This window comes from Pseudoliparis swirei, chromosome 10 (assembly GCF_029220125.1).
Source record: "Pseudoliparis swirei isolate HS2019 ecotype Mariana Trench chromosome 10, NWPU_hadal_v1, whole genome shotgun sequence".
Classification (NCBI taxonomy): domain Eukaryota; kingdom Metazoa; phylum Chordata; class Actinopteri; order Perciformes; family Liparidae; genus Pseudoliparis; species Pseudoliparis swirei.
Window position 1 is genome coordinate 14,611,289 of NC_079397.1, and position 15,112 is coordinate 14,626,400.

The 15,112-nt window shown below is 43.7% G+C and overlaps 1 protein-coding gene across 1 annotated transcript in view; it reads right to left on the reverse strand.

Annotated features, from left to right (window-relative positions):
- plxna4 (plexin A4) overlaps nt 1-15,112 on the reverse strand; it is a 259,674-nt gene that overhangs the window by 94,553 nt on the left and 150,009 nt on the right. Inside the window, exon 4 of the mRNA XM_056424726.1 lies at nt 9,358-9,486. Within this exon, the coding sequence (XP_056280701.1) occupies nt 9,358-9,486 (129 nt within the window). The remainder of the gene's footprint in view (nt 1-9,357; nt 9,487-15,112) is intronic.

Consider the following 15,112-nt stretch of genomic DNA (forward strand, 5'->3'; position numbering starts at 1 on the left):
GTGACAGCCAGGGGATGAGAGACGACATCATCAGCGGGCGACTGATGTTGGGTTATTATGAGGGTGTTTGTGTGTTTGTGTGACCGCACACTTGAAATACAAGTTCGAGATGGAGGTGAACTCCGCCACAGACCCAGGTTTGCACTCGACACCTGACAGCCTGGGAGGATGAAAATCGAGTGCCTTGCTTCAGGACACTTCGGCACTAATTTAATCTCGTTCATTTTTAAATCACCTTGTGCAACTCCTTTAATGGGTCAACTCTTATGAATCTTTATACCTCTGGATATAAGCGATGCAATTATACATTTCCTCGCAGCACATTTAACTGAATAAATTCCATATTTGAGGATATAAAAAGGACCGTAATTAAACCGTCTAATGTAGGGCACGACTGAGTGTAACGAGGAATCAGAAACGCCTCTGTGAGCGGTGGAATCTCCTCGGCGCAGCGTGGCACCGACGGCGGTGCGCAGACGATCACACGGCACATCTCTGGCTGACAGCCCCTCTCATAAAAACACACACTCACTACAATTGTACACACACTCACGGAGGAAAACCATATTTCAACATGTGTGCACGCGGACGTGTGTGAACCGCAAAGACGGATGCTATCACTGAAGACAGACACTGACACTTTGGAGATACTTTAAAAACACACCACTACATCTCTCTCTCTCTCTCTTTCCATTTGTGTCTCTACAAGTGCTATGAATAGCAGACTGAGGCAGACATGTGCACACACACACACACTGAATCAGATTCAAACACAGCTGAATGAATGAGAGTGTGTGAAACCACAATCTCCCCGTGTACACGTGTGTGTGTGTGTGTGTGTGTGCACGTTTATGTAATCTACGTCGCCGTGTCACCGCATCGAGTGGTTTGTCACCTCGTGATCTGCCATAAAAGCCGAGCACCCACACAGAACTGGAGCAAACAATGCCCCCCCTATCGGAACGCTTGATAATTTAACACTTCATCGGCGGCAGATATGACGAGACACACACCACCCACGTGTACACACGTCTACAAAAAATACACACACAGATTTAGACTCAGAATGGAAGGGACCTCCTGATGCCTATCGAGGCCTCAGATGCCTGCCTCTGGGGAAAACGGTTTTCTCAACAGAGGCAACACACACACACACACACACACAAACACACACAACAACAAACACGCATCACATTCGGAGCCCAGAAGGAGCGATGGTTGCCAATGTGAAGCCTCTGTTCCAGAGCGCAGGTCCTGATACCATTCATTCTCCCTGGCTGTCTGTCTTTCTCTGTCACTCAGACGCTCTGAGGTGTGCAAGATCAGACATTCATCATCTCTCCAAAGCCTCCGTTCTCTATCTGGCGTGAGCACGCACACACACACACACACACTCTCTCACTCAAGCAGGCGCCACTTTTGTCCTCTCTTTTATCACAAAAAAAATGGAGGGATTTGGTGGCTAAACGACCCAATGCACCCCTTGTCTCTCTCATCTCGATATCACATTCATTTCATGCAATCTTCTTCATGGGCGATGCCAGAGGCAACCATTACGGCCGACTGTCTCTTCTTCATGGGCCGGGCTATCATATCAGCAGGGATAAATACAAAGGATGGGGGAGCGTGGTATTTACAATTCCCTCCTGTTTCAGGTGAGCAAATGACATCCATTACACCCGGCACTCTCCCTCCTTTCACAATGGGAAGAGATGGAAGCTGCTGAATATAATCGCGCTTTTTAAAAAAAGGCGAAGATCACAGAAGAACTTGATGCCTTAATGTGCGGGGAGAGAGATGGAGACGTACTTGATCATTTACTGTGGTGGCACAATGGCTTCAACTAATATATACAGTATATAAGTGTGTGGGTGTGTGTGTGTGGGGGGGGGGGCTAACAAAGGGAGAGAGAAGAAGTCTTTTTTTAAGTGTTCAGAATTTGCACTTCAAGATCTTCATCGTGACACTGAGGAGATAATAAAGGCTGACTTTGTTTTCCTCTCCTCTCGCTCTCCCCTCCTTCTTACACAATGCCAGGGGCCTTCGAGTCAACCTGCAGTGGGAAGTGATCATTTAATAAATCTGCTGAGACTTATATTAATAACTAATTCTTCAGCCTATTCCATATTCCTCTCTCTATCCTACTCTTTTCCTTCCCCTTCCACTTGTACTTAAACAGGGATTCCACCTGCAGCAAAACTCTCCCACTCCAAACGAACAGACAGATAAATGAAAGTGATAGCCCGATCGTGCCTCACAGCCTGCAGGGCACACTGAACTTCTCTTATCTTTCCTCCTCTTGCCCCAGGCCAGCTTCGTCTTCTCCTCCTTCCCTGCTGTGAGTGTGTTCATTTGTTTGGCACAATGGTGGCACTGCTTCACTGTTATTGGCCTATTGGAAGACATTCATGAGCATCGTTTTGTTATATGGAATGTAATGTTTTTTAGTCATTTTTGGGCTTTTTTTTGTAAGTAAGCATTGTTACCTTCGCATTGAAAATGCGGAAGGTTATGTTTTGATCGCCGTGTATTTATTTATTTATTTGTATGCGTGTTATTCGCGTAACAAAAAGAGTTTTAAACCGAATCGCATGAAATTTGGTGGGATGGTTGGTTATTTTCCGGGGACCATGAGATTAGATTTTGGGATCAATCGGGTCAAATGTCAAGGTCAAGAAAAGGTCATGAAAAGGTCAAAATCTTCTTGAATCGCATGAAATTTGGTGGGATGATTGGTTATTATCCGGGAACCATGTGATTAGATTTTGGGATCAATCGGGTCAAGGGTCAAGGTCATGCAAAGGTCAACATCTTCTTTTTACCATAGCATGGTCAATTTATATCCAATTGGAATGCAACTAATGCCAACATGTTCATAATTCAATGCCCACTCTTGTGATATGCGAAGGTATGCGCTTTACCGAGTGCCCATTCTAGTTGTATGTATGTGTCAGGATGAATTGCCGCCTACGAGAGTGTCTTCGAATAAATGAATAAATATCGCCACGTTAAGCAGCCAAAATTATTAAACATGATAAACGTCAAATTCATATACATGAATGGGAAGGACCATCATTTTTCCATCAGCCTACCACCATGAGTAGATGCTCTTTCAGGCCCTAGATATCGAGGGTAATTAATTTTTTTCAAGCGGTCATTTCTATGTTTCAGATGGCTCTGGCATTCTCTTCTCCCTCTATCATTGAGTATCATACGTGTTTATTCCTTCGTTCATTTACTGGCGCCCCTCATGTAACACCTGTCTCCTCTCCAGTTGGACGCAGGACAGATTGACGTGGGAGTCAAATGAAGCGAGGGACGCATCGACGACCCGGTGCCTCGTCGCAGCTGACGCATCCGCTCAATCCGTCAGCCGCCAACCAAACGGTGTTACATCATGAACTCAGTCACCAGAGCGGGCCGGTGGCTGCAAGCGCAATATTGTTTTCAGTTGAGGTTCTCGGAGGTCAAATGAGAAAGCCATCCATTGCGCTGTCGGGATTATCCGCGCATGACAAACGACTCGGATGCAATCAATCATTTTCACTTATCTTTCCATTCCAAAAGAGGGTAAGCTCCGCCCCCTCCTCAAGCTTCCCGTCACCAAAAGAGGCAGTTGAACAAGCTCCGGGCTGTTTACTAATAAGAGCTTACCGATTACAATGTTCTGCATGAGGAATGCTTTGCTATATGGTTTGTCGATGCATACCAAAGAAGCAACAACATGCTGCAGAATGCTAAGCTCAGCGACAATGAATTCACACAGCGGAACCTGCCCTAATCGTGCTAATGTTGCCCTATTACCGTCAGTCCTCCTGTGCTAGAGCCAAGCAGAAGACATAATGGATTTAAGATGTGGGGTGAGGTCTGACCCTTTAACGCACAAACACGCTTTGCATTTAGTGTGTAATGTCATTTCAGGTGGAAGTGTAGCCATGCACACACCTACATACACACAGGCTTATTTTATACAGGGGGCCTCTTCTTGCCCTGAGGCATAGCCCAGGTAAAAGTAAGGGCTGTATTACTCAGGCAGCGTGCTCAGTTTGGACTGTTTCCAGGGTAGACATTGACAGGAGATGCTGATGATGACTCATATGAATGACAGATGTTCCTGTTGATTTTTTCAAATGTATTGATGCTTTGAGTGCCATATTGTCCCATTATATTTGAGAGAAGGCAGATTATCTCCAAAACCAGGCAATTCACACCCAAACTATCAAGATTGCCAAATAGCACTACAGGTAAGAAGCAAAATATGTATTTTGATTTTGGGTCGGATCGTTCCTTTTAAGTAACAGATATGTTTTATGCATATATTTCAACTTTAATAACTGTTCATCATAAAAATATGTTGCGCTCTACATGCATAGCTGTGACTAAAACCGTTTGCTTTGCAAGTGTGTGATTTGTACTTTTAATTAAACTAACTAATGACCCCTCAACCTCCACTGACACCGACTCATTTAGTCTTCCCAGATGTGCTCATTGTGGTTGACGGATGTGTTAACACTGTTAACAGGATAGTGGCAGAGTGGTGAAGAACAGCAGCCGCTTACATTAACAGTGAGGTTGACCTGACCCTGTCGCTCAGACACCAAACCCAACATCCATAATCACAGCCCATTCTATGATCGGACTGTCCTCTTTACACCAGAACATCTATTCAACCCACTAATGACTGTGAGTGTGTGTGTGCGTGTGTGTGTGTGTGTGTGTGTGAAAAAGAGAAATAGAGAGAGGGAGATCCAATTAGAGGACAGCCAATCACTAGATTATTGAGAGAGTAGGGATGAAAGATTACTCCGCTGTAAGGAATGGTGACTACATTGAGGATTGGGGTTGAAGCGGGGTAAAAAATGACAAAGGGTGGTGGTTAGAAGTGAAATAAAGATGGAGTGAAAGGAGATGTAGAAAGAGGAACAAGGAACACAATTGACTGAATCCTCATTTCCTTTACAAATCCCCTTAGACATGAATAGGGGTTGTCGGAGCAAAAAATCTATAATCCTGAAAGAAAAACAAATCTAACAAAGAGGACAGTCACAGGATGGAGACGAGAAAAGGAAAGAAAATTGATTGCAAGGATGGAAGAGAAATGAAATGAAGGATAAGAAGAATACAACAACTGGGGTGTGGAGAGCACAGGACGCTGCATGGGGATGTCAAGCTTTAATCTCTAATGAGTGTGTCATGTGACAAGCAGGGCACCGGTCACACGTCTCTATTAAGACGGTGCCACATAGTCATTATTCATGGTTTGTTATCATCACACTAACATGCTACTACATGGATGTGTCAGACATTATCAGACTGTCTTTCAGTGCCGAGAGACCAGAAGTAATCATGTTCATATTTTTTTTTATATTGTGTGATCGCGAAGTGATGATAATCAAGTTTGTGCAAAAAAAATAAAAATAACTCGCTAACTAGATCACAAACTGATAAAACAAAATTATTAGTCATGTCTAATAATGATGACGAACACACAGAGACTCACAAGAGCAGCGGAAACATTCAAAATATCTCATCAGCAAACAAGAATCGCACAACACGGCACACGTTTCTGCCACATCCCTTAACGACCACATCCCTCATCTCTGTCCCTCTCATCCCGGTCCTCTCTCCTCCATCATTGTTGAATCTGAGGGCCTAGTTGTGTGAGACTACATTTCCCAGAGTGCAGCAGCAGCAGCAATCAGTGTCGCTTATTAGGAGCACCTGTGGGGATGCTCTGATGCATTTTGTAAAGACAAGCAGCAGAGAGAGGACGCTTCAGGTCACGCCACGGTTCAACCCAAAGACGGCAATGGTGAAATGATTTGTTTAATTTCATGGTGTTTAAAAATGCTGATTTTGTGTTCAAAGAATATTTCATTTTGAGTTTGGTAAAAATGAAAAGTATAAAATGTTTCATTAAAATGTTTAATTTAAAATGTAATTCATGTTCCGTCTTAAAGGTTACAACCTAATTCACTGGCAGAGCAATCAACGAACAAAAGAAAAATAAAAGAAAGATTAAGTCAGTAATTTGAGTTGTCTTCACGTCCTTTGGAAACGGTGAACAGGAGCTGGACTTGACAAACATCACAGTCTGACCCTTATGATCCTGCACTGGACTCACCAGCCAGGATCCAGGGAAGGTCTGTCTCTTGGTCCAGAGCAGCAGGAGAGCAGCTGTATCGACTAACTTTGTTCCCAGCACCCTCCCTCCCGCCCTCTCTCTCTCTCTCATGCGTTTCCTCTTTCTGTATTTCTCCCTTGTTCCATCTATCACACTCTCCCTGAGTGTCTGAGTCCCAGGCCCCGGGAACAGCAGGTGGCCCTCAGCTATCGACCGGCTCGGGCTCCTTTAATGGCGTTTTCTTTGCCACCACTGGGAATTTGGCATGTGCAGCACATGTGTTTGTGCAAGCTGCTCCTGTGAGCCACCACTCTGATCCAGCAGGCGGTACGGTTATCCAGAGCCCATGCGTATACGGCTGACCACAACGTGACCTTTGAACTCGGTTGTTTGTGCGAAGCTCACAATAAGCCCACGCAAGAAATAAAAAAATGACATTAATCAATAGTCAGTCTGAAAAGATGGAACACATGTGGAATTTGGATGTCGGTGTCTTTATTTATTGGTTTTCTAGCGCATACTGTGACCCCCTTTGACATTTCATACAACTTGTTTTGAGTCCAGGCAACATGACAGGGAATAATTCATCTTACAGTTGACAGGGAAACCTTCAATAATCAACTTGCTGGGAGAACAAAACCTGCTCTGCCAAAATATTGTTCTCTACACTTGAGATGAAGCAATTTGCACTCCTCTCCTTGAGTGATTGCAGACACTTGGAAACAGTGCTGTGTTGATAGTAAGTCTGGTACTGCTGGTAATAAGGCAATGTTCTTCAGCTGTCTGCATGAAGAAATACTGTTAAGGTGTAAGTGGTGAAACTCTACCGACTCAAGAAAAAGGGATCGGTATTGTGCTTAATAAAGAATTAATCTTATGGTTAAAACAAGTATGGAAATGATTGGTTATCAAATATTGTTAATAACTTCAATATCATACACCATCTATAGTAAAATAGTTTGGATCTTGAAAGAAACATCAAAAGTAGAAAAAGGTTTGAATTAATTGGTGGAATGAATGATGTTATTTGCATTCATTCACTCATTCAAACACTTATTCTGTTCTATAAACCTTTCAGCATTAAAGGAGTATGTGTTCATTAAATACGTTTTATATTTGTGTGTATGGTAATTCCCAGATGTTCATCCTAAACACTTAGTGGAGGTCAGCCCTCTAACTAGGCTAATAGACCTATTACTATGAAAGCCTAACACACACACACACACACACACAATAACAAAACTCACTTAGTTGCTGTTTTTAATTCAAGCTAATTGGCATGCAAATTAAAAAAGCTAAATGTGTAACACGATGTTGGGGCGATAATAGCGAGACTAAATGAAATCCAACATAATGGGAAGAAATGGAAATGATGTATTCTTAATAATTAATATGTTATTCTGTAATATCTTCTGTAAGCCCAATTACACGCAATACAATCCAAAAGAGAGAGAAAGAAATAACATAACTGATTAACAGATTTATACTAAAGAGTGATTGGATGTAACTGGATGCCATGACGAAATACTATCCTAAATGTCCTTATTCTGCTCACTTGCGTCTCTCCCTCCTTCCCTCCCTCCTTCCCTTCCTTTCCTAATCTCTCTGCTGGTGGACCGAGTGACACCTCAGGAGAGGCGATGAGAGCTGCCTTTTGAAAGGGCACGTTCTAGTCACTGTCTGTCTGATATTTAAAGTTTTATCAGGAAAATCTGGGCTTTTAAAATGTGCTCGTACTAACGCACGTACACACAAACAAACTCCGCCACGCATTAGGAAATACTGACACTTCCATGGTGCCAGAAAGGTTTATAATCAGCTGGAAGCCGCAGACAATACAGAGGGGCCACGAGGCTATCGCTGCCAACGCGGCAGCACGAGTGGCCTTCTGTGGTTACGCATGGCAGGTGATGAAGAGAAGGGGTGGGGGGGGGGGATGATGATATGCACAATATCTGAACTCAGAGCTTTTGCAACATTATTTCTAACGGTTACATTAATAACTAGAATGGGCACTCGGTAGAGCGCATACCTTCGCATATCACAAGATTGGGCATTGCATTATGAACATTTTGGCATTAGTTGCATGCCAATTGGATACAAATTGACCGTGCTATGGTAAAAGAAGATGTTGACCTTATCATGACCTTGACCTTGACCTTTGACCCGATCGATCCCAAAATCTAATCAAATGGTCCCCGGATAATAACCAATCATCCCACCAAATTTTATGCGATTCGGTCTAATGCTTTTTGAGTTATGCGAGTAACACGCATACAAATAAATAAATAAATGAATACACGGCGATCAAAACATAACCTTCCGCATTTTCAATGCGAAGGAAATGATAACCAAAAAATGTGGCTTTTGCTTGCCTTGTTTGGCTTTAACCATTTGATTACTCTCCCTTTAACAGTGCTTGATGAAATGATAATGCTTTAAAAGTCTGTGTGTTTACTCTCAAATCATTCTCCAGCTCTCAACTGTATTAGATCACGGCTTTGGACTGCATTTAATCAAATGAACTATTTTATTTTTCTACATTTTTCTATCATATTTGTGTGTGCGTGTTTTTATATCGCACACATTGATTTGCCTTGTTGTCGAAAGATGAGAAATGAGCCTTGGCTTGACTTGGCTGCTGCACATACATCTAAAGTTTGCACACGCTCTCAGCTGTGGGTCTTTTTGTGTATAATAGAATGAGAACATGAAACCACGGTGAGTCGCGGCCGTGTGCGCGTGGATGTGAGCGCGTTGGACTTTCCGTGGCGCTATTTCATAAAGGTTTTGCCTCTAAAGGAGGTGTTTGCAGACTCGCTGTGTCTGTGTCCATTACACAGAGTGCTGCTATTTCGCGCCACATTCCATGTCATCAAAGGCACTAAGAGAGTGCGTGGATGTGTGAATCCGTGCACACACACATACACACCGAAACACACACTCACACAAGTGGACCGAGACCACTCTCTCTATAATTCAACACATTTATTCACTCCAACTCTCAGTTTCTATAAAAAGACGTGGTCATAGCACCCAACAGTCTATCTAATCCCTTTCTCTCCTCCAGCCAGGCTGTAATGAAATCCTCCACGCTACACCAAAGGTTATTGCACCCTGTGACATAAGAATATGATAAATACCAGTGGTTATGATATTGACTCTGCAGGGGGAGGGGGCGACTTTTGATCAGTGTGTGTGTGTGTGTGTGTGTGTGTTTGTGAGTGTCTAACCTGGGTGTCAGACATGACATAGAGGTATTGGTGGTCAGAAGAGAAGGCCATGTTTCGGAGGATGGGTCCATTCTCCACCGCCTGCACAGTCTCGTACTGCTGAGCGCGAGAGGAGCCGTCCACCCGAATCTGGAAGAACACAGAGGCATATTAAGGATTAATATATTCAATTAATGCATAATTACTGTGGCGCTTACATCACTTCACAGGTGTGACAAGAAGAACAGCGTTTAAATAAAGAAACACTCAAAACCTGGAATGAAGTATATTATCAAAACTGTTACTGAGAAGTTTTAATTATCATTATTTTTAACCTGACTGATTTCATTAAAGGCAGGAATGAAAATATATCATGTGTTTAACCCTCCTGTTACCTTCACATTTACGAACATATTTTACCCGTGGGGTCAATTTGACCCCAGCAATTAAAACCTCCAGAAAATTATTCGAATTAATATTGTTTCCCAAGTTTAAGTGTGATGTACTTTATGTTTGTTTGTTGACTACTAAATAGCCCTTTAAATATATAAAAAAGTTGATATTTCTTATATGTTTGACACAGTGAAAAACAGCCTGGGGTCAAATTGACCCCAAAGAACACCGACGTTAAACATTGAATGGGGTCAAATTGAACCGAAACGTAACAGGAGGGTTAAAGAATAGCTGAGGTTAAACAGAAGCAAAGTGAGGGAGAGAAATGTTGCCTTCCAGACGGGAGGACTTGGCAACTGGACAAAGTCGACATCCAGGACAAGAAAAGTGTGCAATTTGGGATCGTGGTATCATTAAAAAAGTACTTTTGAAAACAATTATTGACAACATTGCCTAAGAACCACATCGAGCCTTCGTATATCTCCATGCACCACGGCCCACTGTGCTGTATCTAAGACGCTCATCGCTCTCTATCACCGTTTCAGACGTTCAGAAGTGATTACAGTAATAAGGCATCTGGGCTCGAGGTGTGGTTTGTGAGCCCCTAGGTGTGTATACTCAGCAGAAAGTGCACGGAATTGGCCCCACGCACACTCGGCGGCGTGATGGAAGTGTTCTGGCTTGCGCCCGAACATCTGCTTACATCGTCACGCACAAACAAACGCAGAGGGCCTGTTCCAAATGATCCTTTCAAAATCTGGTCCTCTGGCTCTAATTTCTCACTAACACGCCGCTTTGACACATCGCGACGCAAGCAACTTTCAAGCACCCGGTAGAATACACACTCTCGCACACACACACACACACACACACAGGCCTGTGTGGGCAGGCGGACAGGTGTGAAGTCTCGTTAAAGTTGTGAGGACTCGTGGTGGTTCCCGGTGCTCTCCGGCACTTTAGGGTTCACGGGAAACCGGCACGAACCGGAGATAATGAGACAGGAAGCAGATGGTCGGGGAGAGAGGCGAGTCACTTTATGATGAATTAATAATTAATAAAGCTCATGAAAAGGTCAAGAAAGCTTAACTGGTCTTAGTTTTTAAACCCTTTAGTAAAGTGGTGTTGTACCGACGGAAAAAACAAAACAGGCCTTCATTAGGGACTGTTAGGTTGTAATAGTTTATTTTGATAACATCTGCAGAGGTCTTATGTTTTAAATTAATACATATAGAAAGATATTATAATAGAAAATATTAGGGAGAATATTGATCTTGTTATTAATGTATTATGAAGCATAGGGGTAATGTTTACTCTATGCAAATGTAAATGGCAAGAATTAATGTATATTGCATGAGAGTGACTGTATGTTAGTATTATAGATTGACGAAGCCGGTTGAATTCCGTCAAGTGACTTACAATAACAAGGGACTTTTATTGTGAAAGTGACTTTAATGAGGACAATAACAAGACGGGACTCTTATTGTGAAAATACTTGTTTAGCGACTTGACCGGAAGTGACGTTTTGACCGGGGCCAGGGACATTGAGTATAAAACTCCGTGGATTAGAGAAATCGGGGCTCTTCCACAGGTATTCTCGACGCCGGAAGGAGGGCGGAGGAGCCGAAGAAGATCACGATCGTGAACCTTGACTGTTTGTTTTACCCTTCCTGCCATTAAATGTTGATAACTTAATTCACGCGCATCCGAAAGCCTGTTTTCCATCATGTGCGAAGAGCCCAGTTTCAGAACTACTTTACAGGACCTTTTCGCTCTTACTTTGCAAGACAACGTCAACATATAAATAACAATATTTCAAGAGAAATAGCTGTTCGGTCTTTGCACTAAGTGGCTGAATGACCGTCGCTCCACGCCTCAACCGCTCTGGAACAGAAGCCGACCTCAAACCGTCCGCTGCTCTATTAAAGTCCAGTGGTCAAAGAGAAGACAGAAACCTGAGTGCACAGGGCGCAGGATACATCCTGCTGCTTCCACTCATATCCAGTTTCACAACATGACATTTCTTTAAACAGGCACCATCTTTCACCCTGATTTCACCCCACTCTCCCCCTCCGTTGGTCCTCTGTCGCTCTTCCTCTCTCGCTCTGCCTCCTGCTTGGCTTGTGATCCTGATCTCAAAGGACCCGAAGTCTGCGGATCAAAGCCTCACACACGTTCACTGGGAACCATTGTGTGCTCTCGGGCCAGTTGTAAAGAAAAGAACAGAAGGGGAATGGGAGAAAGACAGAGAGAAAAGAGGGAGGTATAGAAGAAAGAAACTTCCATGCGAGCCAGATCCAGCAGGTGGGGTTATCTAATCTGGCCGATCGGGTGAGTTATTTTGAGGCGCTGAGCGTACTGTCCGCAGCATGTGCGTGTGAACGTATGTGAAGATGTGTGTGTATCAGTTTACCGCCGCCGTAGATGAGGGAAGTGTCAATTTGCCGAGCCGAGTTAAAGGCCAGAGACCGAGTCTGTCGTTTTATTGTGTTGGGACAGATCCGCAGTCCCCGGGGAGTGGAGGGGCTTCACGGGGACGCTCCGGTGGATTATCCATCAATCTGACCACCAACTCAACAAATGAGCCACCAGGGAGAGCACAGGCACACTGGGACTGGTGGGGACCGAATGAGGGGAAATGTCTGATTACAAATAAAGTCCAATGGACCTGTTTGGACAATAATTGGAACAAGTATTTAGGAGCAGTTTCACTCTGTATTCTTTATTTTTCAATCAACACAGCAGTGTCGCCCTGGGCTTGCAGCAGACTCCATCTCTCCTGATACCAAACTCAAACCACCTTCAGTGTCCATAACGCTACGAAATAAACTGAAATAAACATCCGGTGCATTGTTTTTATTCCTACAGAAACACACACACAGTGCGTTTATATGATGGTATGATTTGAATCTTGCTTTGGTCGGACTCTGCTATCTTTTGGGGGATCTGCTGTTATCCCAATATACATGGCAGTGAGTAATTCGAATCATTGGCCTTTGAAAGCATGTCATATCCGATACGATAGGTGGCGCTGTTTTCATTACAACTCGTGGTGAGACAGCCATTTCCGCTTGACCTCTTCACCACTACCAACAACCACCAACAACAACAACATCAACATTTCGAGAAAGATGGCGAACAGAGAGCAAGGCGAAGCTACATCCCTCTACTATTCTTGCATGATGTTAATAGTGACATTATCGTCTCTTTCGACTCTTTCGACTTCCGGGTCACGACATGGGAGGGAGGGAGGGAGGAGGGCGGCGGGATCTCAAGCATGCGCAAAGACGCAAAGTCCAGTTCCTAATCCAATTCACCGTTACATGCCGCGATAGTCGAATTATCAACCGGATCGGATCGAGTTATCCAGGGGTGTTAATCGGATCGTAGTCGGACCGCACATAGTCGAACAAAGGTGTTTACATGAAACGGATAATTCGATTTCAGTCCGACTAAGCCAGTTATTCGAATGCATGTAAACACGGTCACTATCTACAAACTCAACCAACAGCGAATTAATAATCCTAGTTTCACTGTCAGCAGTAATTATCAATATATCTAAAAGTCATTTTTCATCAGCTTAAAATCATCAAGGCAGCTCCAGTGGTGCGAACCATTATTACATCATTTCTTTTCAACAGTCGTAAAGTGGATTAGCTGCTCTGTGCTAAATGGATTACAATGATAATCTCTGCTATCACATTAGCGCTACACAATAGACATTCACTGCCAGACAGACTTCGTTGAGCCTCGGAGTCGTGGGAAGGTGAGAGATGCATCGGGCCCACACATAAATGCACACATGCAAATAACCATTGTGTTCACACAAGCTATTGTGTGTAAAAAAAACAAAAAAACATTGGCATTTCCCTGTCCTTCTTATTCACACGCTTACACTCTCAAACACACACACGCACACACACGGGCCGTCTGGCTGTAGCTACTCATATGGTAATGTCGGATACTCTGGGGAGGGTGGCAGGAGTTACTGGTGCCTTTGACTCACGGAGCACACTTCCTCAGCCCTGCAGAATGTGTGGAGTAAACATCGCTCTGTGTGTGTCTGGATCCATATGCGTGCGCATCTGTGGGAGAAATACTCAGCATACCTCAGATCATTCAGAGGAAAAGCTCGTCCTCCATAAAGCGACCACCCTGGCCATAAACGGTGTCCCCCTAGTGGCATTGAGGTATAACTACACGAGCACCAGACGGCAGTGAAAAGGCAGTGTGTGTGTGTGTGATCTGAACTGTGGTAGAGACAAACACTCAGAGCAAATATGTCTTTCAAGCTAATTAGACTACCATTAGAGTCGAACATGATGTGAGGGTTGTGTTGTTATATCAGAAATACCGACAGCTGACGATAGATTGATATAAAAGTTGCAGGATTTTAGCTCAGAGAACAACAGATGTGATCCCGTGTGCAGATGGTATTTCCACTTTGAATCTGTCAATGAAAATTAATGTGCCCAAAGTGAGTATCTTACTCTCTCCATGTGGCTAACAGCTAGCAGAAGGTGTGATACAGAGAGGGAAGCCATTCCGGTGTGAAAACCACATGAGTACCCTCTCTCTGTGTCTTCATATTGGCACTGTGCACCACACAGCACATGGACTCGACTGCACTTCCTCTGATTCTGAAGGGAATCCATAATAAAGCTAGTCCAAATGTACCGGTGGAGTATTTGTCTTCCAATAAGCCTGTTCTACAAAAAACAAAATAAATGCAAGACCGTTTGCTTGAATTGCTTATCATATTAAGAAATACAATTACCAAAAAAACCACATCAAAACATGGATTAAATTAGTGGCTAAACAAGCAATCCAATAAATACCTCACATGTCCTGGGTCAATAATGATGTTGCCCCCATGGAACATTTTCTGGTGAAAATTGCACTTTACTGCCGTTAGTTGCACATCTGAGCACTTCTATTCATTTTAAATAACAACGGGGATGCCATTAGGCAGACACTACTTTAGATCAAGTGGTGAGATGGATTTTCTACATTTTAGAAGGAAGTCTGGCCAATCCTCAGGAGACATAAAAAAATACTGCTGTCTATGTGTTAATGCAGATGGTGGTTGTGGCTGAGCAGGAAATACACGTTCAAAACGACCCCCCCTCTGGACAACACCAGGTTTGGGAAATAGCACGGCGAAAGTGTTTCCTAGAGAGGACCGTGTGAGTGATTGGAGAGTTGTGTCCTTGCCTGCTATGGCGTGGGTTTTGGGGCGGCAAAAAAAGGAGTGCGAGTCACACAGAGTTGCAGTCTGTTACGCATGGCACCCACACTAACACGCCATGGCTGGAACACACACCGTGACAACATGCTGCGGGTGGAAGCCAGAAAAAAGCTGCTGACTATCGTATCACTGCGGTCT